The sequence below is a fragment of the Cebidichthys violaceus genome, unplaced genomic scaffold, assembly GCF_023349555.1.
Source record: "Cebidichthys violaceus isolate CVI_PGR_0920_01 unplaced genomic scaffold, fCebVio1.0.p SCAF_4, whole genome shotgun sequence".
Classification (NCBI taxonomy): domain Eukaryota; kingdom Metazoa; phylum Chordata; class Actinopteri; order Perciformes; family Stichaeidae; genus Cebidichthys; species Cebidichthys violaceus.
Window position 1 is genome coordinate 19,465,506 of NW_027176594.1, and position 23,931 is coordinate 19,489,436.

The 23,931-nt window shown below is 42.6% G+C and overlaps 3 protein-coding genes across 3 annotated transcripts; 1 reads left to right on the forward strand and 2 right to left on the reverse strand.

The window, feature by feature from the left end:
* Positions 1-432: 432 nt before the first annotated feature.
* LOC137885378 (phospholipid phosphatase 3-like) lies at positions 433-7,748 on the reverse strand. The gene is made up of 6 exons (XM_068727615.1): positions 7,176-7,748; positions 4,676-4,833; positions 4,278-4,564; positions 4,110-4,167; positions 1,482-1,658; positions 433-1,381 (listed from the first exon to the last, which is right to left on the reverse strand). Exons 1-6 carry the CDS (start codon positions 7,381-7,383, stop codon positions 1,283-1,285), a joined length of 987 nt encoding a protein of 328 aa, XP_068583716.1. The 5' UTR covers positions 7,384-7,748; the 3' UTR covers positions 433-1,282.
* Positions 7,749-14,301: 6,553 nt separating this feature from the next.
* On the forward strand, positions 14,302-16,574 carry LOC137885041 (uncharacterized). Its single transcript, XM_068727173.1, has 3 exons — positions 14,302-14,863; positions 14,980-15,013; positions 15,345-16,574. Exons 1-3 carry the CDS (start codon positions 14,558-14,560, stop codon positions 15,716-15,718), a joined length of 714 nt encoding a protein of 237 aa, XP_068583274.1. The 5' UTR covers positions 14,302-14,557; the 3' UTR covers positions 15,719-16,574.
* Positions 16,575-18,989: 2,415 nt separating this feature from the next.
* LOC137884847 (tumor necrosis factor ligand superfamily member 14-like) lies at positions 18,990-22,088 on the reverse strand. The gene is made up of 8 exons (XM_068726896.1): positions 22,008-22,088; positions 21,802-21,895; positions 21,267-21,515; positions 20,368-20,433; positions 20,234-20,267; positions 19,986-20,057; positions 19,623-19,857; positions 18,990-19,433 (listed from the first exon to the last, which is right to left on the reverse strand). The coding sequence occupies exons 3-8, from the start codon at positions 21,462-21,464 to the stop codon at positions 19,232-19,234; spliced, it is 807 nt and encodes a 268-aa protein (XP_068582997.1). The 5' UTR covers positions 21,465-21,515; positions 21,802-21,895; positions 22,008-22,088; the 3' UTR covers positions 18,990-19,231.
* Between the last annotated feature and the right edge of the window lie 1,843 nt (positions 22,089-23,931).

Consider the following 23,931-nt stretch of genomic DNA (forward strand, 5'->3'; position numbering starts at 1 on the left):
CGTGATAGTGATAATGGAAGGGGAGGAGATGGACTATGCGGTCTTATAGACACGGTCTACATCCGGGTGTCAGACTAAGCCAAGCCGAAGCTCCGGTGGCAGGAGGACAGCTAAGTGCCTAGCAACAGAGTCTCTCCCTGCGACCAGGAGCAGAGCTTCGCATCGCTGCTCTGCACATCCCCGCTGGGAGCCAACAACCAACGCCATGTAGCCGGAGAGCCAGGCCGTATAGCTGGGCCCCCTGGAGGGAAGGGGGGCACGGGAGAACCAGAGCCAGGACTGAGCAGAAAAGACTGTCAGACCCTGATGCAGTTAAATGTTCTAAATGGAGTTTGTCGCTCGGAAACAGTACCACCTTTGTCCACAGGGACCGCCACTATCAACACAAAATATAAGTTCCTGTTAGTAGCTTTAAAGAGACAATGATTATTTTAAAAAATCACATTTTTATTTAATGATCTGTGTGCTCTTGGAGTGGTAAGTAGTCTAGCAACATACTGTCTGAGAGTTAAAGCGTCCACACTGTTTCAAACATGATTATATCTACTGTGTAGACGTCCTCCTAGTCATTCTCTCATTATTGAACTACGTATACGACACACTGAATGCAAACAGAAGGACAGACACATCCTACCACATCTAAATGATACAACACCTCAGGAAAATGAGTTGCTTTCTCGCTATTTGTGCTTTTCTTCAACACCATTACATTCACTGGGTTTTTACGTAAAAAAAAATAATAAAATAAACAGCTACAGTACAACTTAAATCACACGTTTGTAGAAAATATTTTACATCCTACGTGGCAAATTATTACAGAGTGTTAATTAATAATACTAACATGGAAATCAAAAAAGTGCTTTTACAGTATCATTACAAAATCTGTGTATATATATATATATATATATATATATTTACAGGTATAGAGCGGTAGTAGTTGCTGTCGCCTCATCTCACAGGTATAAGTATCACATGTGAAGCTAAGGTCAGTCACATGGACAACAGGAAAGGCTCCAGCCCAGCAAGCAAGTGTTGTTTTCAGCGCCTTGCCTCGTCCTTTCTCCCAGTTGACACGGTTTGTCTTTTGAGCCACATACAGTATCTCAGCATCTCTCCTCTCCCTCCCTCTCTCACACACACACACACACTCTGTCCATATGAGGTATGTGGTTTGACTTCACAGGAAATGGTCTCACATTCTTCAAATTTCTCGTCCATCCAAGGTGAGCTACAGGCAGCAGGTGGATGTTGGAACACAGAGGGGTTTGGTGGAGGCGAGGTTTTAGCAGACAGTGTGGTGCGGCGACAAGGGGCTGTCCAGGGTCTCGGTCGGAGACAGATCTGAACTCGAGCTTTTAAACATGGACGAGATGTGGAAGGCCTGGTGAAACACACAAAAAGCGCACACGACAAGCCTTCAGGTTTTAACAGACGTTGACATGTGGACATGCACAAACTCAAGCCGGCGAGGTTATACTGACCACCCAGTAAGCGGTGAGGGCTCCCTGTATGTAGCCTGTGAGCACGTCGGACGGGTGGTGCCTGTAGTCTGAGATGCGGGTCAGACCTGTGTAGACCGCCAGCAGAACCAAGAAAAACTGCAGAGCCGGCCTCAGCAGCCGAGCCCCACGCCATGTCAACCGCGCCTGAAGGTAAAACTACGTAGCGAAAATGAACATGATGTTATTTAGTGCACAGAACAATAAGGGTAACATCTGTTATTGTAAATGATGACCTGGATTCTGCAGTTAAAACGTTATCCATGAGTGAGAGGTTTTTAGCGTTTATGGAAACTCTGTCCTAAGTACAATTTACTATAGATCCCCCCCAAAGAACAGCTGAAATCCTACATTAGAAGAGTATCTGAATACCATACTACAGTATATTACTAAACAGGTATATATTTGAAACACTCTCATATTAGAGATTGGCCCTTACTGTGTTCCTAATTATCCTCATTGTAAGCATACATACTTAATAGCACAATTAACCTGTTTTGTACCTGTTTTCTACTGTCAACTCCCATTTTAAATTGCTGTTGACATCATGGTTCTGTGTACTTTTTGGGGTTTTCAGCTGTTTTTCATTTGGCTTCTTACGTTGTGTCCACCCAGTGTTTTTGTCCTTCTGCTGTTTTTTTTTCCAATCATATTTGGAGTTTCCTGTGCTTTCTGTGTTTTATGTATTCCTTTAGCGCTGCCCAGCATGTCTTCCCTCGTACACCTGTTTAATGTCTTGCCTCGTCAACTTTGTGACGCCAGTCCTCGCTGTCTCGTTACCCAATCACAGTGTTTCCCTCCTTATTCCTTGTTCCCTGCCCACTCCAGCTGTGCCTCGTCTCGTGGTAAGCTCCTTGTGTGTTTATACCTGTCTGCTCTTTGAGTTCTTTCACAGTTTGACGCCACTTCCAGCATTGAAGCCATGTTGGCGCTCCTTTGTGTTCTGCCCGTCTTTGTTTCAAAGCGTTTCTACGTTTATTGTTTAGTTCGAGTGTCCTGCACTTGGGTCCACCTCCCTGCTTCAAACGTGTCAGTCGATGCGTTTTGTGCCAATCAACATGTTTACCTTGTTTGTATTATATTTATCATTCCAGACTCATGCCACACTCACCGCTCTGTGCTCTATGAATGTGTGAATTTGTAAATACAGGATGGATGGATGGATAGACACAGTAATTTGTGGTAACTTGATTGAATACAATACAAGGACTAATAACTTGATTTTAGAGTATGGTGGTAATGTTGCTGATGGCTTGGGGCCTGATCAGAGAGAGCAAGTTGAAGCAGCCTGGGGCGGCTTCTTTTTAAACGTCTTAACGAGAGTAAGTAAGTGCTTTGCACACTGCTCTTGCATTGCTGAGCGTCTCACATTTTTGCAGGAGCGCCCTTAACGCCTCGAGTTGAAGCAGTTTTGTCATTGCGGTGACTCTTTGCTGGATACCCGGAGCTATGGAGGCCTGGAGGCAAATTAGTGCGATACTTGAGATTTTGGTAAGTTGTCTTCATTAATTAAAACTGGAATATAAAGTCATCAGGTAGCGTACAGTTCGTGGTCTGAGTTAAGAAAATGTTAGCACTCAGTCGGTAGTTGCCTAGCAACAATTCTTTAAATGGAGCAACTGCACAAAAACACCGTCTGACAAGACCTTAAAGCCCTTGTGATTTGGGTTTAGTAGTTTGTTTAAGGAGAGCATATAATATTACCAAACTCATTTCCACTTATTTAAACTGCCACAAACATTGCCACACGGTGAACATGAGGCCTGTTGGGCCCCGAGGGTCTAAGTTGGTGATCCAGCCCTGGCACTGAATCTCTCTTTATGAGATAAATACTGTCAAACACACATTTATTGCAGTTGGTCCGGTCATTATTTAAATACTGGCTCTTATCTGAGAATGGCTGAGAGGCTTAGTGTAAATCAAAATGTCCATGTCGACACAATTTCCCTCCAGATTCCTGAAACGCAATGTGTCGAATACTGAACAGAATTCAGTGCATTTGACGGAGCTCTCCGAGATCTAAAGTTATGGTGATCATGGTCTTGTTGGTGCATTGGATATGCCTTGTTTTTTCATCTTCCCTTTTTAACAAGCAAGCCAAGACTACCCACACACACACACCCAAGATGGCACACACATTAATATTCTGTATGCGCACATGTACATCAGGCACTTGCTCAGGGACACACATAGGCTGCCATAAACACATATAAATGAAGGAGCCTGCACACACACACACACACACACACACACACACACACACACTCACACAATAGAGGAGAGCAGTGAGGCGGTGAGGCGAGGTCACACTCCTCCCACAGCAGAACAAAGCTGTCTCTGTTTGTCCCATTTCTCTTTTTAGTCCCTCTCTTTCTCCCTCTCCTCTTTCGTTCCCTCGCTTTCTGCTGCTAACTGGACGGCTGACGGCTCCCTGTTGCATTCATTCTCTCTCTCTCTGCATTTTATAGAGAGATGGTAATTTGAAATTGGAGAGACCGTAAATTTTGTTTGCCAGTGTGTGAGTGTGTTTGTGTGTGTGTGTGTGTGTGTGTGTGTGTGTGTGTGTGTGGGAGAAAATGTGTGATAGATAGATAGATAGATAATACTCACTGCTAAATAGAGCATTGTGTACATCGCAAAGGAAGCGTGACCAGAGAAGAAGGACTTCCTAAAAATATGGAGAAGTATTTAGAATAACACAGAACAAAAGCATGATACAAAACACTTTGTACATTAACACACACACACACACACACACACACACACACACACACACACCTGGCCTCCTCCTCCAACCGGTGGTCGGGCTGGCGGCAGGTCACTGTTGCGACGTACGTTCCAGGTGTGCAGTTCAGCGATGCATAAGTGACATCGCACACAGACAGGAAGTGCGGTCGCAGCCGCCCGACACTCAGCTTGGCCATGTTGGTCAGCGATTGGCCAACACAGCAGCCAAACAGGAAGCAGCCCAGCTCCTTGTACAGACAGGACACATACAGGTTCCTCACAAAGGCCTTGGAGCTGACGCCTCTGAAACGAACTCGGAAACACTCCCCGAGGGCGATCTGGAGGTGGACACGTAGTCAGAGCAGTCATATTACATTCTCAGCCTCATCCTCGCATCACGTAAAACGAATAACGGACGGACTGTGGTGATCGTTATGATGAGGACTCACCGTGAGGCCGGTGATTATGATGCCACCCGTGATGAGTAATTCATCCGGTATGGCCTCTCGATGCCGATAGGGATAGGTGATGCTGGGGTCGCCGCACATGAAGCCCCTCCTGTATGGACTCACTGCCTTCAGCTCACATGCAAAGAAAGGGATGGAAGCTGCACAGGAGGAGGAGGAGGAGGAGGAGGAGGAGGAGAAGGAGGAGGAGAAGAAGGGAGATTATTTGATAGCCCAACGATCCCCAGTGTGAGTATAGACATTCCTCTTTGTGATGGGAAAGTGGAGATGATGCGTGGGAGGAGCAAAAGAGGAGCAAAGCTATGAGAAAAAATGTAATTTAATAATAACCTTAAACATGCGTGTCTTTCCAGCTCTTAGCCATGTGAAATTCTGTGTTATCGATACACGCGTGCAGACGAGGGCTGGGTGTCATTTGAAATTGATTCTAGAGGTTTGTGGTTCTGTATACAAAAAACAAAACGATAATCTTTTCAATACTTAATATTAAGTTAACTCAAAAAACTAATGCCAAGCCCCTCAACCTCAGCTTTACTTTGTATCTAAAGCTAACTAGGAAATGTTAGCATGCCAACACGCTAAACTGAGATGTGACAGTAAATTACCTGCTAAGCATTAGCATGTTAACACTGTCATTATCAGCAATGTTAGCTATGACAAAGTACAGCTCCACATTGCTGTGAACAACTTCTTAAAATCGCAATGTTGACTCTAACACAAGCAGCAATTTAAGGACTTTGCAGAAATAAAATAAACCCTAAAACCAAGAAAAAAACATGTTTGTTTTTTGGGGTTTTTTTGTACTTTTTGTATCAGTACGCCAAAAGCATTGACGTAGGATACCAAGCACCGGTTCACACGTGACGCTCTAGAAAGAAGGCGGTAACAGAAATTCATGGTAAAACTGGGAATATGAGATGAGGAGACTGGGGAGAGATCCAAAGAAGAATAGTTTTACAGGAAAATAAGGGTGGGAACCGTGACTCTCTTTTTCTCTGAAAACAATGCTTTGAATTGTGTGTGTGTGTGTGTGTGTGTGTGTGTGTGTGTGTGTGTGTGTGTGTGTGTGTGTGTGTGTGTGTAGTTCTGTTGATGAGAAGAGAAAGGGGGGTTTGTTTGTGACAGTTCTCTTCCCTGCAAAACAAAGAGCAAATGCCGCAGCAGACCAGAGCCAGAACCAGCCTCACACTGTCTCTGTTTGTCTCTTGAGTGTTTCCCCCCCTCTATCTCGTTCTCTGTCTCTGCCTTGCATGCCTGCACACATACAGTAGAGAAAGAGAGAGACAGACAGGGAAAGAGAGCGTCTCCCTCCCTTCTTAACTTGTCAAATCTGTTGTTAATCCAGACTACCTCTCCGTCCAGCTCTTTCCAATTAGCCAACGTTATATAACCTCCTCTAGTCATATATAGGGACCATGAGAAGGAGCAACAATTACACACACACACACACACACACAGTGGATCGTGCATGTATTTATTTATACCAAATACAATTCCCCCTGGCCCGGCTCTACCCTGAGAACTGGAGGTTGTCATGGAAACTGTAGAATTCCCTGGGCAATGCACAAAGCAGCTGGCACGGAGCGCTCGAGAGCGCGCACGAGTGGAAAATAGAGAGCCAGGGATACATCGAGATGGAGACAGAACTTGAAAAACTTTCTTTCCTTCGCTCTCTCTATGCGCACAAACTCGGTGTTAATTTGCTGCTCATACTGTGAAGGCCCACATGCCTGATCGTCACGCCTGAATGTAGTCCCTGATTGTAGTCCCTGACTGTCTTTGTTGACTAAATAGAAAGGGACGGAAACAAAGCGGAACAGAACTCGGCATGGTACAAGTTCACCTTCACCAGAGATAGTCTACGTAGGAACGAATGCCAATTTTTAAGGGAGTTCAACTGTAGTTTCAAAGTTAAAAAGTAATGGCTCCTGTATGATATGCAGCCAATGATTCATTTAATTGTTGGTTAATAAATATGTAAGCAAATGGTGAAAAAAACGCCCATGATGATCAGATCAGAACACAACACAAGACTAAAGACATTCACATTCAGTATCATGAGACATTAGAGAAGCACATCCTGTCCAGCTGGAGAATATTCTGCAGTTTTGCTTAGAAGATGAACATAAAAGGTCCACTGAGTAATTAAATCCACTAATTGATTATTCAGCTATTTGTTTCAGCTTTAAATATTAATAAATGGGTAAAAAAAAAAAAAGACTTATCAGTGCTAGGCTGTTGACTTGCTATACTCAGTTTATATATGAGTGGACAAAATAACAGAAACACCTCGCTGCAAGCCGATGCCCACAGAGTTGTATCAGCAACTCACACCAAACGAGTATTAACTTTTGTTACACTCTTTAGTTGGGATGGATTGTACAGGTGCTTCGGTGATATTGAGTTCACCTCTGGTCCACTTCAACAAAGTAGGTAACAAAGTGAAATAACAGTAGTTTTACATGTGTATTGTGATATTTACCCAGGCAGAGGCAGAGGAGGTCTAAGCCGACCAGAAGTTTTCTTTTGGATAAAGCCGGACCAGTTATGTCTATGAGTTTCTTCCCTGTGCCGTTCTCCATCCCCATCCCTGCTGCGGCCAGGCTGCTCTTGTTGTCCGTCAGTTTGAGCTGGAGGTCCGCGCTGGAGACGACCACACCGGCGCACTGCGCCCCGAATGTATCCAACATGACGATTGGCTGCGGGTGGAAGCTCGGAGTAAAGAACTTGTTGGCATCAGAAACTTGGGAGCGCCCTTGAACTACTCATGTGCAGAGCTGCGTGCGGAGAGACTGGAAGTAAGTGAGTCCGCAGGTTGACACGGTATTTATGGTGCTCTCCACGCCACGTGCCGCGTCGATGTCTAAGTTAAGTGTCTTTTTTACGCATTTTGAATTTCATCACACAGTCCGCGGTGTTCGCCCTGACTCGTTGCAGGGCACCCGTCACCTTGAAGATATGCACCACGGTGGAGCGGAAAACTCCAGGCTGGTTGTGCAACAGGCAGACTCACTCTCTCCATCTTTCTCTTTCTCTCTCTCTCTCTCTCTCTCTCTCTCTCTCTCTTCCTCTCTCTTTGTGCCCATTCGGTAATTAAAGGGTGTGACAATCGTTTCCACTAACTTAGATGAGAGGAAGAGATTCAAATGCATCAGTCGCAGTGACGATAGTTGGCCAACATGCGGCAATATGGGAGATATATCGTTCACCTTTCACCTTCATTTTATTGGTTACAGTCACAAAGTTTCCTCATGTCTGTAAATCTTAGTTACCATTTTAATTCCCTTCAATGATATCTTTAAATAAGCGTCATGGCACATATCCAACACTTTATTGTTGCTTCCTTTAATTAAAAGGTAAAACTTCAAAAAGAGTACTTCCACCTATAGTCTGAGGGAAGTTGAACCTTTTAATAGGACGACCTTTATAAAGGATTCACTTCATATATTCATAGTTGTTAAATACGTTTAGTAATGCTTTATAGATCAGATACAAGCCGGTGTTCAGCCAGTGTTTATCATTTCTATTTGGTAATCACACAGTTAAAAATCATGTGTAATCCGTTGATAAATGTTTAATAAAAAGCAGAGGACATGAAACAGAGCGGTCCTGTTCTGTTTTAATGTGAATGTATGGTGTTGCCATATACTGACCTATAGCTGAAGTAGCTAAGATGAACTGTGGGTGAGGGTCAACATGTTGTCAACAATGGACAATGTCCTACTTGGGAGGAAGATAATTAAGAATCTATATACCCAAACTCGCTTAGTATTATGACCCTGTCCCATATTTTTTTCTTTGGGAGGGGAGTGATTGATTGGGAGTAACAGATCAAAATAATGGGGTTTTTTAGGCCTACAGGTTTCCATTAACCACGTGAGAAATGAGACACAATAGTTTTCTCATAGTAAAAAGGAAAATGTCATCACATAACTGTGCAAGTTCCTTTATTTACCCAAGCAATGTTGGAAGAAAAAAACCCCTGAATGTTTTATAATTTAACTCTCTGCTGTAGGGGGCAGCAAAAGCAATGATGCCAGGGGAGGTTTGATTTGACTCCTTTGCTGATGGTAAGCAATTTTAGTTTAGTCTCTGTACGTAGAGGAAAACAGAAAGAGAGAGAGAGACACACAGAGAGAGACACAGAGAGAGAGACGGAGAGAGACAGAGACAGAGAGAGAGAGAGAGAGAGACAGACAGACAGAACGAGAGAGAGTGAGCGAGAGAAAGAGAGAGAGAGAGAGACAGACAGAATGAGAGAGAGTGAGCGAGAGAGAGACATAGAGACAGAGACAGAGAGAGACAGAGACAGAGAGAGACAGAGACAGAGACAGAGACAGAGATAGAGATAGAGATAGAGACAGAGACAGAGACAGAGATAGAGATAGAGACAGAGACAGAGACAGAGACCGAGAGAGAGTGAGAGACTGAGACAGAGACAGAGACCGAGAGTGAGAGAGAGAGTGAGAGAGAGAGTGAGAGAGAGTACTTGTACTTTTCTAATTGTGAAGTGAAAACAGTGACAGCGACTTCCCCGTGAAAAAAGTCCAGCAAATCATGGCGGTGGTTTTTATTTTTGTCTAAAAGGCCCATACGTAATCCTGACATCACAATATCTGACTATGGATATGAAAACTGTGTGTTCATGTATGTGTGTGTGTGTGTGTGTGTGTGTGTGTGTGTGTGTGTGTGTCTGTTTATTGATTTATAATTATAGCAACTGGTTTGCCTTAGGTTATGAGTTTATGGCCTAGTTTCAAGTCTTCTTCAATACAGCATGACGTTCATTTCGTAAATGATGGTCCCATTAGAGTGAAATAGACGATAAAGCAGGGCATGCTATAGGGCGGGGCTACCTTGTGATTGACAGGTTGCTATCACTACCAGAGCCATACGTATATGCCGTGTCAACGCCGCTCCTCCGCACTCTTAACATCCTTCACTGGTTGCAAAAAACCAAGATGGCGACGACCCAAATGCTGAACTCAAGGCAAAACATCGACCTCCTGAACAAAAAGTCCTGCTTTATTTGACCCAGCTACCTCCTCTGCTGCCCCGCTGTGTGATTATCTTGCTCTTCAAACTACGTCAGTTACTCTGCCCTTAATAATGCCGTGGGTGGTTGCGCTCCATGCACACATGAAATATGTTGTTGTTGTCAGACGTAGAGGAGCACTGACCAAGCTTGTTACTTTGACACTTTGGGAGTCGGATTGGATCACTTCCTCTTATGACAGGTGGAAAACAACTGGATTTCTTTTACCAACAGGTTGACGGATGCATCAGCAGATTTATGTCTCCATCTGAGGAATTTATCTGTGTGTGGGGGTGTGCTTATGTTTGCACCACGTGTGGTTAGTTTCGTTAGGGAACTGAAGACATGGGTTTTTGCCCTGCAGGAGCATCTGACCTTCTGCACACTTTATGTCATACTTGTAATGCTAAATGCAACATTTCTTCATTGTGTCTGTTTCTGGCTGACATTATCCGTCTGTCACTCCCCCACAGAAACATAACCCACAACTTTTCTCACTTGTCATTCCTCATAGTGTTGTAATTACTGAAGCAGTTTTTTTTTGTTTTTTTTTATGAGGTTATAGATTTAGATTTATTATTTTGATTTTATGGGGAAACTGAGCGTGGTGGAGGAAGACAAACAATGGGGGCTTTACAGACCTGCAACATCAAAGCTTCCAGACCCGATCCGAGCTCTCTAAGAAGATGACAGAAAAGTCATCAAAAATAAAACCAGCAAGGACCGTACCGCAGAAGAGGAAATTTAATTTTAAAATTTTTGAAAATGAAAGGGCCGGGAGAGAGTAGAGTTGGATCAGGCTAATGTAAAATACTCCACTTCTAATGCTTTACAATATCAGCTGCAGTACCTCCAAGTACTGGATTACAGTACATGAGTAAATCTACTTAAATTGCAGTAATTACTTGAAACAAATTGAACAAAAAAAACGCAATGTCGTAGACTTTAGGAGTATTATGAAAAATGTATGTACAGACAAATTTACATAATACATCATATTGACCTTTAAGAAAAACAATATTTTCCCGGAGGGATTTAGGTCCATATTAAAGTGGACCTTTTTCAAATTTCACACGTTATATTATATTGTCCAAAAATATTAGTACACATGAACGACTCCCTCCCAAATCTAAAGACTAGAGTGTTGAAATGAAAATGTGTGATGTCATCAGGTATAAAGTGTGTAGCTGCTCCATCGACTATGAATAGTGAACGATGTATTGGGTGACACGGAGAACCCAGGGGGACGTTCTGAGTAAATGGATACATTTTCTGTTGCACAACGGAGAACATTATAATAGAATAAAAAATCATTATTGTATAAAGAAAAGAAAACTCCCAGTCTCCCAGTCATCGTATACATGGAGCAGCTCCACACTTTATACTTGACAACATCACAAGTTTGAGACTCGGGAAGAAAACAACACCGACACCGTGAAGTGCAATGAATTCAAGTCGGGCAAGATTGATCTTTTATATAATATTTTTGTTATGAAACCTGCTCTAACATTGTTGTAGCTGCCATTTCAATTTCCATTCAGTTTATTTGTGCTTCTCTGCGGGTGTTAGCCTACTCCTCCCCTCTCTTTTAAGCTACTATCCTCTCTTTGCTAATGGCGTCGTGGTTCATGACGTAGGTCCTCTGTGGACGCTTGCGAAGCTCAGAGACTTGTCATGCAAAGATCGGTTTGCCGCAGGAGTCCATTATTTCCCGAGCAGATGCACAGGGACGCATTTAGGTTGGAAGTCGGGAATACCGACTTGGAAGCATGTACTTTCGATCATTTCTCTGGTTTCTTTGAGAGGGAGGAGCTCATGTTCACAGATATAGATTAAACTCTTCGAGGCCTTGGAAATAACATATTGGAATTCTTCATCTAGGTGGCATTTCCCCTTTAAAAACAGACAATAACATTTTATTTACTTGCCCAGGACTTTTGGAATTTCAAGAGCCCTTGATTAGACCACAGATAATAGAATAATGCAATCTCAGCGCGTTACATAACGATTTCCCGCTTTACAGCAGCGTTGCAGCACTACTTCCTGAAAACTACAATACATAAACAATTACTGTGAAGTCTATTTTTGTTCCTCAACCACAAGTGACTTATCTTCACATTTCAATTCAGTCTACGTGTGCAGACTGAGCTAAAATGCACAATAGAGCATGAGCTGTTTTTTTTTAATAGTTTGATGATTAGTGTCAGCTTTGCCATGTGTATGTTTCTCAGCAGCACAGTCAACTCATAACCCAAACACATACCTCTACATATATCTGTCTCTCTTAAGTGAACCGTGCACTTTGCTCTTTCGTAACAACCACAAACATTTCCCTGACATTTCTCTCTTTGCAAACTGTGTCTGGGTCTGATCAGCTGATCGTTGTTTTGATCAGCATGGAGCATTTGAGTGTGATTACCATAAATCCCAGCGGGAAACTCTCCTGCAGGCGGTCGGGGCTGAATGGATCAGCGCCTGACGACACGAAGCCCTCACCGGTAAATACACTGGGTTGACACACTGGTGACCGGTTAGTGACATATTGCATCTTACAGTAAAATGAACAACTTATTGTTTGTGTTTTAGCTCTGCATCACCTGGAAGATTAATAAATCTCACCAATAGTGTTTCTCATCTGCACTGACAACTAAGACAAAGACTGAGCGACTTGTGCTTTGAGCTAAATGCTAATGTCATCTCAACATGCTCACAATGACAAGCATACTAAATAGCAGTGAACTTAACCCGTTTTCTTCTACCATACTGTTTTTAGTTATGCCACGTACGAAAACCTTATTGTTGGAAAGCTTATTTTCTGGTTGATGCTAGCTTTGTGTTAGCTAGCTGGATTTTTGTTGGTAGCATGGAGCCCAAAGCTTGTTGGCTCCCTCTGGGACGGTTGGGACAGTTACCTGGGTGTGGCTGGGACACCTGTCAATACAAAAGAGGCCCAACCAACCCCGCTCGACTTTAACCTCAGGAGATGTTGGGGGTTTTTTCTCGGTACAATTAGTCTTCAAATAGACAGAAACATAGAGAACAATAAACTATTTCTCATAGAGGCTGATTTAAAGTGAAGAGACACACTTCTTGGGCTACTTTTAAGCTTGCTATCAGTCTTTGGTAATTTTCACAGATCATTATTTGCCACTATTTCCTTCTGGGAAAAAAAAGTGAAGGTGTTAATCTGCTGCTAGAACAGCCTCCACTCCTTTGTGAAGGCTTTCCACGTGATTTTAGAACCAGTCTACAGGGATTTGTGGCGATATCTGATGCTGGCTGATAGAACCAGGCGTTACAATGTACATGGGCAGCAACACGTTTAAGGGCCTCACCTAGACTCTTGCCACAAACCTGGAGGCATATACTATTGCCTGTACATCATTGTATAATAGCTTTAAGAATGTCCTTGATTGGAACTAAGGGACCTTTATGGAAAACAGAAGAAACCCTGAACAAAAGTCTGTGGACAAGTGTGTTTACATGTAACACAGCCATATAACTTATACTTTAAAATGTCCCAGGGCAACTTTTTCGACTTGCAGTAATAATTGCAGTAATACACCTGTACATACAGTGCTGCTCCCATAACTGGAAGTACTGCTTTTTGGTTTACAGTCTGCTTACTCCTGGAAATTACACCACACAAAAAATTCACAGGAGCAGTTTCACAGAAATTGCTGCTAATTTATTAAAATGACAGGTGTAAAATATTGCCCAATGTGTTTTGAGTGATGTTGTATGTATGTATGTTAATGAAAAAACACTTGATAGGAAACCAGCATCTCACTCTTGAGCACCTTTTCTGTCTCCCCCCTCTTTCACACACACACACACACACACACACACACACACACACACACACACACACACACACACACACACATCTATTGTTGTCGAGACTTTCTAAGTTTGCAGTCTGATTGTCTTTTTAAATTTTTTGGGATAGGCTACATGCCGCTCTCTCTCTCTCTCTCTCTCTCTCTCTCTCTCTCTCTCTCTCTCTCGCTATCTTGCTCAAGCACACACACACACACACACAGACACACCTACACAAACATACACACACGTAATACAGTGGGGGATTCCCGTATGTTTTTGCTCAGCCGCATAATTCTCAATCTGATTTGTTAGCAGCTGGCACGTGCTTGTGCCTGAATAATGCCAGGTATATAAACCTTGGTGAGTGACGATGACAGCTTTCTTTGGCCTGGTGATGAAATACATATACTCCTGACAAATGCCCCACCCTGTACCATTACATTAGCTCACACAAGCGCGCACGCGCACACAGCCGTTCCTGTTCTACATTAATTAAGTTGTCAAAAAGAGAGGCTGCTTTTCCAATAATGCAGCAAAGTGCAAATAAGATTTGCAGTATGTCCGTTGTGCTACTTTTTGCCAGCCGTATGAGGTTTATAGTGGAGTGAGAACTGTGTCGGAATGTGGCCTAGTGTTGCTAGAGGATGCGCGTTTTCTCTCCCTTTCGTTTTCCACCGCGCGCGCTTCCTTTGAGGCGCACTTGCGCAATCTGAGGGAGAGCCGTGGAAAGTCAGCGCGTCTCGTTTTCTCACCTTACGTGATGCGAAGGAGGGGGCGTGTGTGAGACTCCGGAGAGGGAAATCCATGACTTCCGCGTTTTTCCTCTGTGTCTGAAACCCTGTGCTAAGTACAGTGGGCTATAAAAAGCCACCATGGTGCTCACAGACGTGACATTCACATTTAGACGCGGACTGGGCAGTGTGACAACAAGAGGACTATCTTTGAGGAGGTAAACCGCCGAACATCTGGAGTTGCACAACTTCAAACCAAAGACTTTTATTCGCTGAATGCAAAATCCGGACGGATTGGATAGTCTCCCCGAAGCTCAGGCATCGCACTGCCGTTTGATGGGACACCAAGATAAAGAAATGGATGTAGAGTCTCACCAGAAGAGCGGCCGCCGCCGCCGCGGAAGCTGCCTGGACGTTTTTCTCGTCGTGTCTATCATTTTTCTGTTTGTGGCGGTGACAGCTGGGGCCGCCGGAGGAGTGATGGTTGTGATGGAGCTGCGGTCCAAACTGGAGTCCCAGCGTCCGTCTTTTGTGTTGGAGACGTCAAAGCTGTCAGGAGACGCAACTGACCCCACAAACAAGGTAAACAAGTGTCTCATATTATTCACATTCTACCTGTTTATTCCCTCCTTTATCAAGTTTGACCCATGTCCTCTGCACATTTTAATCCACTTCATATCTTCTGTTTTGTTCAACAGATTCAGAACTTTGTCTATCTGGACGCCATCTCAAGTAAGTCTACTTTTATTCACTTAAAGCACCCATGTCACGTTATTGTTAGGGGACAGATTATCAGCATTATAAAGGAAAATAAATAAATAGAGTAAACAGATGATAATAATGTCTCCCTTCAGGGCCGTAATGTAGAATAGTTTCCCTCTCCATAGACAGAGTGACATTTCCAAACATTAAAGACATTAATGAGATTCCATAAGGTTTTTAGAATGTGCCAAATCATTTCAGACTTAAGGCAAGTCAACACTGGAAAGGAATACAGCTACCAATGCTGTTCTTGAGCTTTGTAAACATCATCTAAATGACATGTGTTTGTCTCCTCCTGCAGGCGAGTTGAAGACCTCCACCATGAAATGGGCTCCGGCCGACTTCGCTGCGGGAAGCAAGTTCTTGTTTGACACAGATCAGCATTCGCTGAAGGCCGAACGGGCGGGGATATACTTCATGTACGTTAGCCTGAACCTCACGTGCACCTACCAGTGCAACGCGGGCCTCCTCAGCGTGCGCGTGGCCGATAAGCTCACCTGCGAGGTGCAGCTTCCGAAAGTGTCAGATTCAACACCCGTGAGCAGAAAGTGCTGGACAGTGAGCCAACTGGAGGGGCAGAAACTGATCACTCAGATGACTGTACCGAAGGAGGGACTGGAGAACTGGAAACTGGAGCTCACAGGCTCAGGATTCGGGATGTTCCTTGTGGACTAACGTGCACACGTGCAGCGCAGCTATGCTGCGGTGAAGATGCAGATGTGGCCGTTGACCTCCGGGGTCGTGACTTCAGAACAACACCAGTTTTGTGTTTTCTTAAAGTCCAAGTGGGTGAAAAAGGGACAGGCGCCGATGCCTTATTCTAAGCTATGACCACATTTCTTGCGAACTAAGACGATGAGGCTTGGCAGGACTTTTTCAGGTGGAATCTGAAGAGAAATTGCATTTATGATAATGCAAACAGCATGTGGAAAAGACTAGACACTCACCTTATTCTGTATAAATGTGCATACAGTATGTTACTCTGTATATGATATATTTATTTGATAATATGGAACTATTTATGTACTTATATATTTATATTTATGGACATTTATTTTGATGTATATCACTACATTAATGTTGATGTGCAATACACTGCAAGTTTAATCAGCCTACATTGAGTGAAATGTGATTTATAGCTCTTTTTTTCATTTTATAAATGGCTTAGGGCATAAAGTAAAAGGCTTAAAAAAATGTGTGATTATGATTCTGCTCCAAAACCCCAACAAGCTCCTCGGGGGCCTCATTTAAATATTGTGTAGTAAAGCTAAAGTCATTCAAACGCTATACTGGCAAATGATGAGTATCAATGATGAGTAACGCTCTGCACTTAAAAAGCTTTTACAGAAACAAAGCCCCACAAAAATGATCCTTCTGTAATTGTGACTAAGATATCTGTAATATGTGGACACATGAATTGATAAAAACCAAAAAAAGTTTTGTTCTTCAAAGATATGTAAGTCCTATGGACAAACTACACCCTGTTGAATGTATTTTTATCGTAATCCATATTAAACATGAATATGGTGAATGCTGAGTTCGTTTTGGTGTGAACAGTAGAAAATGACGAGTGTGAAAGCGATTGTGAAAAGGTTTCAAGTGGAATATATGAAAAGTGCATCTGTAAGGGAAAGTTCCCTGCTGTTACGCAGCGCATACCGGGAACTGCATAGACATCACTTCCTGTTTATTTACCAAACAGTGTGGGTTAGGAGAAAAAAAAAACCTCTTATGTGGGCCAGCAAACAAACATGATTACACCTCTCGTGTGGTATAAACCAAATGTACCTGCTTTTACCAGACACAGTTTGTCAGAGCACACACGATGCAGAAGGCAGACTCAAATATCTAAGAAGAATTACAGCTGGTTTAATGAGATCATAAAGAGTGCCTGTGTGTACAGTGTGCTTTTTTTTAAAATGTCGGCTCATTCTCCTCCATTTCTTTGATTCCCGAATTAAGAAACTAATCAACTAAGTGCAATTCATTGATTGTGCTCAAAGCTACACATGCCTCAAGGTGTAGTTGTCATTACTTAAAGTGGCTATAATCATTATCCTTATATTAACAATGCCATGTATGTGTTAAATGACAATGTGAAGGGGATGTTTGTAGGGATGAACCTGCAGCTCCTTGTTAAGCTTCTGTCCTGGTTCCCTCTAGCCGCTCTCGTAGCATCATATTTCACTGAAAAAGCTCTAAAAGCCCAGAATACACGACCTGCTCAGCACCAAACAGCAAACAAGGCAGTGACCAGCTGATAAACATAGTGAACATAAAGTTATTATTAACATATTAAAAATGTTTTACTTACATTCATCATATGGACATGACATCAAAATAAATTATAATGTTGCTCTATATAACATCTGGATGTGTAAATACGCAACTATTTGCTAACAAGTTTTCCATATCAAAAGAAAAGATGTGTCTGTTTTGTTCACATCTTGTTTCCACTGCGTAACAGTTATTGCAGATTTAAAGGTTCCCTGTGGAACTTTCCCCCTATATATATATATATATATATATATATATATATATATATATATATATATACACAAACATGCACACAGGCTACGTGATTCACGATCAACAATGGTTTCCCACTATTCAAACAATCCACAAGTGGTGGTTATGCACCAAGAAACACAGAGCAACGCACCACAGACACCAAGCAAGTAAACATGGATGTTAACAATGTATCGTTGAAGATGCCAAAAAATAGACTTTGCAAACGTTTTATGATGAAGCGAATGCATTCAACCCATGTGTTTGACCTCAAACGTTTTGGTGAGAAATGCTGAATTTAAACCTAATATTTGTACGCTTAAAAGAAATCTCCACAAAAGGTGCATTTACAAGGTGAAGGTGCACTATCACCACCTGTTGATCAGTGGAGTGTGAAACCATTGGTAATCCATGTCTAGTATCATATCTCAACAGCTGAATAAATGCAATGTGTACACATTCTTAAACTCCAAAGTAACAAATAACTACAGCGAATGTAACGAAGTAAAATATACAATGTCGGCCTCTGAAATGTGGAGCAGAGATATAAAGTGCACAAGACAGAAAGAAACCAAGTAATTCACCTAAGTACCTAAACAATGGCAGCACTTGAGCAAATTCTCTTGAAATCTTCCAAAGCCGCAAAGAAAAACCAGGTTTGTTTTTATATGCAAAGCTCATGCTGCAAGAGCATCGCCTTGTTGTGTATTTGTTTCACGCAGTTACTCAGATGTGTATCCTCTTCAGAGCAGGAAATGACCCAAATATCTCAGCAGCATCTGAGGTCAAGTCTCTCCACTCACATTAATTTGGTCACCTGTCTGTTTACCTGTCTATATGGTTTCCTGTGTCTTCACGCTATTCTCATGTGTTTGGTACGCTTTCGCTTTCTGCGTTTCCTTTCACATCCAAATTCCCTGACAGAATTCCCTCGTTGGTTGCCAAACTCTCCTTTACTTCATTTCTCTGTACCTCCATTATGTCCTTTTTTTAATTTTTTTTTATTAAACATTTGACACCATGCTGCAGTGTATGCAAAACGTTCCCCTTGTACAGTGAGAAGAGCTGAGTCAGCTACACCAACCTCAGCAACTCTTCCCCTCCATTCTCTCCTCAGTGCATCCTGACTCAACCACATCCTGCACTTTTCACACACACACAAACACACAGTGAGAGAGGCGTTGGTGTATGCTATGTATCTATAGATCTGCAACTGTGTTATGTGGTTAGTCTCATCGTGCTGAAGCTATCTAAGCTGCTTCAAAAAGAGTCCTTTGTTTGTTTTGCACTGTCTATCACGTGGGCGGCAAAGAAATCCGCTCCGTATCGACAACAGAATATTTATTTAAAACACGTTTCTCTTGATACCCGTTCAAGCTATGACCTTATAAGGAGCTCAAGCCACCTCACACTTGTTTGATAAGAAACTGTATTTTATTCACACAAAATATGCAACATTGTAGGATTATATAATCTAAATATCAGATACGTTTTTTTTATGACATCGCAACTATTTGTTGCTTTTTCATAAAGGATTCAAATCCATTAACTGAATACGGTATAATTTAGAATATATATATATTGTATATATTAGATATACACAATGTACCACAACAAATGGTGTGAATTACACAACACACAGAGAGGTATAGAATCAGTTCACGATGTGGGAGGGAGGCGTTATTGCAGAATTTTGCCTGGAAATATCATAAAGGCCCCCATGAGATTGTCAGTAGGTCCTGGACGAATCTTGGTATTATTTTCCAATATGACATATATTTTATCGTCACTCTGCAGGTGGAAGATCCCAGCCAGAAAACTGTTCCACAGATCCTCCCCGCCTGAAGCCTTTGCTGAGTGACTCTTGGTCTGGCAGCGGTTCCTGGAGGAAAAAATGCCCGAGATGTCAGAAAGCAAACTCACCGCAACATAATGAAGACGACATTGATTTCAGCTTGCCCTGTTAAATACACAGACGATGAAGTCGCATACTGGCTGCACCCGAGTAAGCAGTTGTAAGCACATGCGCTCCAACAGACGAAGGAAGTAAGGAGTGGTGAAACTGACTCACCTTTTTGATCTCAAAAGTAGTATAGGCAAGTCATAGGCACTGGTCTTTTTCATGACCTTGTGCTGGATAACCGAACAGTCCTCTGCAGCATTTATTGTCAATTTGGAGTAGAGGTAGTAGTAGCCTTCCTTCTCCACCAACAGCCGTCCTTTGCCGTCGTAGCCCATGCCGTGGCTGGAGGCATCTTCATATACCCACAGCACCATGTCGTTCTCCCCTTTAGGATCGTTGGCGCCTGGGATGAAGATGAGATAGAAGGGAGAAAAGAGTCGTTGTGAACAAAGAGAATTAGGGGGAATGGTTCGGATGAATCGTTGGGGGTCATGTTCAGTATTCTGGTTTGAGCGGTGAGAGGGCTCTAACCTATCAGTTGAGCAAAGGGCTTCTGTTGGACCTGATCCAGATGTGGTGGCACTGTGGGAATCTCATTGGACTCTGTTCAAGAAAGCGGGGTCAGACCAACCAATCAATCAATGTCAAATCTTCACATGAATTCCCGTGACAGTTTTAGCAAAGTTCAGAAAAAAAATTGACTTTTCGCTGATTGATTCCGACGTCATATGTTTGCGGCTCATTATAATCAATCATGAAAACAGACAGTAAGTCAATACCTTTAGGTCCCACTTGTCTCATTATGGTGCCACCCTGAAACGGGGAAAAAAAAAAAAAAGGTGTTTTAATTGGAAAACGCACATCTATTTGGCAGAGCAACAGTGTAACACCTGACTCATACGGCCACACTTACCTGCTGGCCAGATGTTTGGGGATGGGACAGGTTCTGGCAGAGAGGATGTTTACAGAGGTTAAATTCCTGCAGGGAGAGGAAGTTAAAAGAGAGTGTGAGACTTACAGAATGAACACATGGGTGAGTAATAATATCTGTGCGTGTTTGAAAGCAAGATGTCAAAAGTTCAACAATACGTAAGAACAGGAAGTGTCCTGCCTTGGGGAAACCAATAGAAAAGTACACAAAAAAGAATGGCATATCGTCATTTGACACAAAAAATAGCCCCTATTTTTAAAAAAAACAACAGAAAATACATTTTAAATTTGTTTTTTAATCAGAGTTATTTAGTGGTTTCACTTGACCACTGATTTTTGTCCTTGTTATTTAATTTGGTCATTTACAGTAATGCTGTAATAAAGGTATTTGAATGCCTCAGCCTTCACGTGATATAAACTAAATAATGTAGCAAAATGTTACGTTCTGTCTCGAATATGAGCGACTGAGAAATACAGTGGCCGGTAAAGCGATGAGAGTCATTGCTGGACATTGTACAGGTTTTTGTATTAAATAACATGCATAGTTTACAACATAGCAGAGACAAGTATGTGAGAAACATTATGAAACTGTCTCAGAAAAGCGAAGTTATACTGTGGGTTTGCCCTTGAGAGAGAAAAGAAAGGGAAGTAGAAGTAGAGAAAGAGTCCATTTAACACGTTTGTCATTATAGACCTTTAACTAAAAGAGCAAATGACAACCCACATACAAAGCGCTCAGCTGCCCGCTGTAGTGTGTGTGTGTGTGTGTCTGGTTATGACGTATGGGAAAATAGGGAAACTTTCCAAACACAGATGCTTCTCCTGTCACTCACACGGTCACACACACACACATACACAATCACATGCCGGCGTCAGCCTCACCTCCGTTTTTTTGTATAGTCCGTAGATGAAACATGCCTCGACAACAAGTCCCAACAGTGTGAGTCCCAACAGCAGCAGAAGGAACTTTTGGCTCACTCTCGGCCACCTCGAAGCCTTCCCGCTGGGCTGGGAGATGTAGCTCGCTTGTCTGTCCACCACGAACACCTGGGGGCATGTAGCCACACCGCCCTCTGCCATCCCACCAGATTACACTCCGACTAGGATGTTAGGGGCTAAAGGTGAAAGGGCCTGATGCGGCGAGAAAAGGGGGGAAAAAACAGGGTTAGGGTTAGGTAAAGCCACAAAGACACAAAGACACAAAGAGACCGAGAGGGAGACATGAGACATTAAGACATGGCCTCAAGAAACCAATGCAATGCAACCAGCCTCTGGAAACAAGGTGATTTCTTCATACCCTTACTACTGCAAGCACACAAGAAACACGTAACAACACCTAAAATAAATCAAAAAGACATATCCCATTCTTATACTTTCTTTTTTTTTGTTTTTCACAGGTAGTTCAGTAAGTCATTACCTTGGGTTTAAATGTGCACTAGATGTTTTTACACAGCTCAGTCAACCATTCAGCAGCACAGGGCGGTTTTCACACACACACCTCTGAAAACTCCCTAGGGATAGAAAATGATAGAAAAGTTCTTAAAATAAATGTTCAAATTAAAACAACACTACAAACATTCTCTTATATATCACTGTGTATCATGACTTGTCCAGATGTCTCACCTCCTGAGAAGAAGAAAATCCTCCGTCTGCTTCGCCAGTACTGATCTCCCTCACCTCTTGTGTTTGCTCACTCGCTGTCAACTATCACTTTTAATGCTTTTGAAGCACGCTAATGTAAGGAGGAAATGAAGATGAGGGAGAGAGAGAGAGAGAGAGAGAGAGTGTGAGTAGTGTGCATGTGAGTGTGAGTGTGAGGCGGGACACTCCCCACCAATATAGTTGTCGTTCCTAAGCTGGCACTTCCTTTTCTCACTTTTTGGTTTCTTGCTCACTGTGTGTCATGCTCACTTTTGGTTTGTTCCTCTCAGTTTGTCTGACGGCAATTTCTGTTTGTCAGCCGGTGTGATGTCTTTGAAACAGTAGAGTTTGGATGGGGAGGATGAGTTGAGTGAGGTCAAGTCGGCCACTACCACAGCCTCGCACTGTGTCACCCACACGGTCTTATTAATTTGCACTTTAATGTGGCAGAGCGTTTTATGAAGCCTCTTCCCACACTGTCAGGCTTTCTCACATAGTCATAGGATTTTGAGCAACATGAGTTGATATTTGGGGTAAGTCATGGGTCTCTCTCCTTCCTGCTGAGCAACCTGCAGTGATTGAAGAGGACTAATGCGTTGCAGAGACTGTGAAGCAAACTACGGCCGAGCACAAGGCCTCATGTGGCAACACTTTCTTAAGGTCACTGCGCTGTTCAAAAGTTGCTTCACTTTTTATTCTTCCTTTTTCCCCTCATATTTATGTATCACGGGGTGATTCAAAAATATTTGCTTTCTGTTTTGAGGTACAACGTATTTGTTCTTGCTTTGTCCATTTACGACATCCCACCAATGAAATTCCTCCTTTTTCATGTGTGTGTGTGTGTGTGTGTGTGTGTGGACAGCTGAGCAGAAGTGCAGACGTGTCTGGAATCTCTGCTGGTTATCGAATATTTTTCTTTCTCTTTTGTTCTTCCTCTTATTCTTTTTATTCACATACCTCAGAACCACGTATTCTGATAAATACTTTCATATCCCTCTCTTTTTCACATGTGCTGTTGATGTTGATGTTGATGTTGCAGGTTTTCTTCTATTTCTCTGCTGTGTAACAAAGAGCCAATAAAGTATTTGACTTGTGAAAAGAGATGATTCAGGCTTTGTTGCATGAGAAACTCCATCACATTTTTTTTTTGTTGTTGTAGGAGGGAGCAGTTTGACATGACAGACTCCACATGTTGAAACTTTCTACCCACACACTATAACACACACACACACACACACACACACACACACACACACACATATGCACACTGTGTTCAGTGGAGATAAAGACTCTGGGAGGACAGACGGAAGTCTACACAGGCCGCTGTGGCTGTTGCTTGATAAATGCAGTCATAGAGAGATGTGTGGAACCCCAGAAGTAACTTTGTGTAAATTATACATTAACTAATAAATAAAGTGGAGATTTATGGAAAATGAAAAAAACAACAACTCTTCTCATTTCTGCTACTTTTTTAGCACTTGTTGAATAATTATCTGTTTCCTATTTCTGCCTAACAACGTTTCCTGAAACATTTCTGTCTGTGTTGCACATTCATCCAATAATCTGCTGATTTCTAGCATTGCTTCTGCCTGGTCTGAATCTGCAGCGACGGGGCTGCTTGAGCCCCATGGGGAGGAGGACGTGCGCCTCAGGAGCAGCACAGCTGTAACTAACAACATTAATGATAAATGAATTACATTTAAGGGTCCCAGAAAGCCTTTAAAGTGAGCCAGCAGGCACAACGCCAGGGCTTTGGCTGGCTTTGGATCGACTGAATGATATGAAGCTATTACTAATGTCACACCTATGGTCTAGGTGTCTATTTCCATAATTTGCTGCGTAAACACCCTGTTTGCTACGTGGATGCACCAGGCTCAGCCTCTGATAGTGTTTTAAAGGGGCCTCA

Coding starts and splice junctions, on each gene's coding strand:
- LOC137885378 (XM_068727615.1), bottom strand. CDS start 7,383: ATGTTGGATACATTCGGGGCGCAGTGCGCCGGTGTGGTCGTCTCCAGC. Junction 4,168..4,277: donor CGGTTGGAGGAGGAGGCCAG/GTGTGTGTGTGT, acceptor CCATATTTTTAG/GAAGTCCTTCTTCTCTGGTC. Junction 1,659..4,109: donor ACACAATGCTCTATTTAGCA/GTGAGTATTATC, acceptor TTCGCTACGTAG/TTTTACCTTCAGGCGCGGTT.
- LOC137885041 (XM_068727173.1), top strand. CDS start 14,558: ATGCAAAATCCGGACGGATTGGATAGTCTCCCCGAAGCTCAGGCATCG. Junction 14,864..14,979: donor CAACTGACCCCACAAACAAG/GTAAACAAGTGT, acceptor TTTGTTCAACAG/ATTCAGAACTTTGTCTATCT. Junction 15,014..15,344: donor CTATCTGGACGCCATCTCAA/GTAAGTCTACTT, acceptor CTCCTCCTGCAG/GCGAGTTGAAGACCTCCACC.
- LOC137884847 (XM_068726896.1), bottom strand. CDS start 21,464: ATGGCAGAGGGCGGTGTGGCTACATGCCCCCAGGTGTTCGTGGTGGAC. Junction 20,058..20,233: donor GAGACAAGTGGGACCTAAAG/GTATTGACTTAC, acceptor TTTCTTGAACAG/AGTCCAATGAGATTCCCACA. Junction 19,434..19,622: donor CTACTTTTGAGATCAAAAAG/GTGAGTCAGTTT, acceptor TTTTTCCTCCAG/GAACCGCTGCCAGACCAAGA.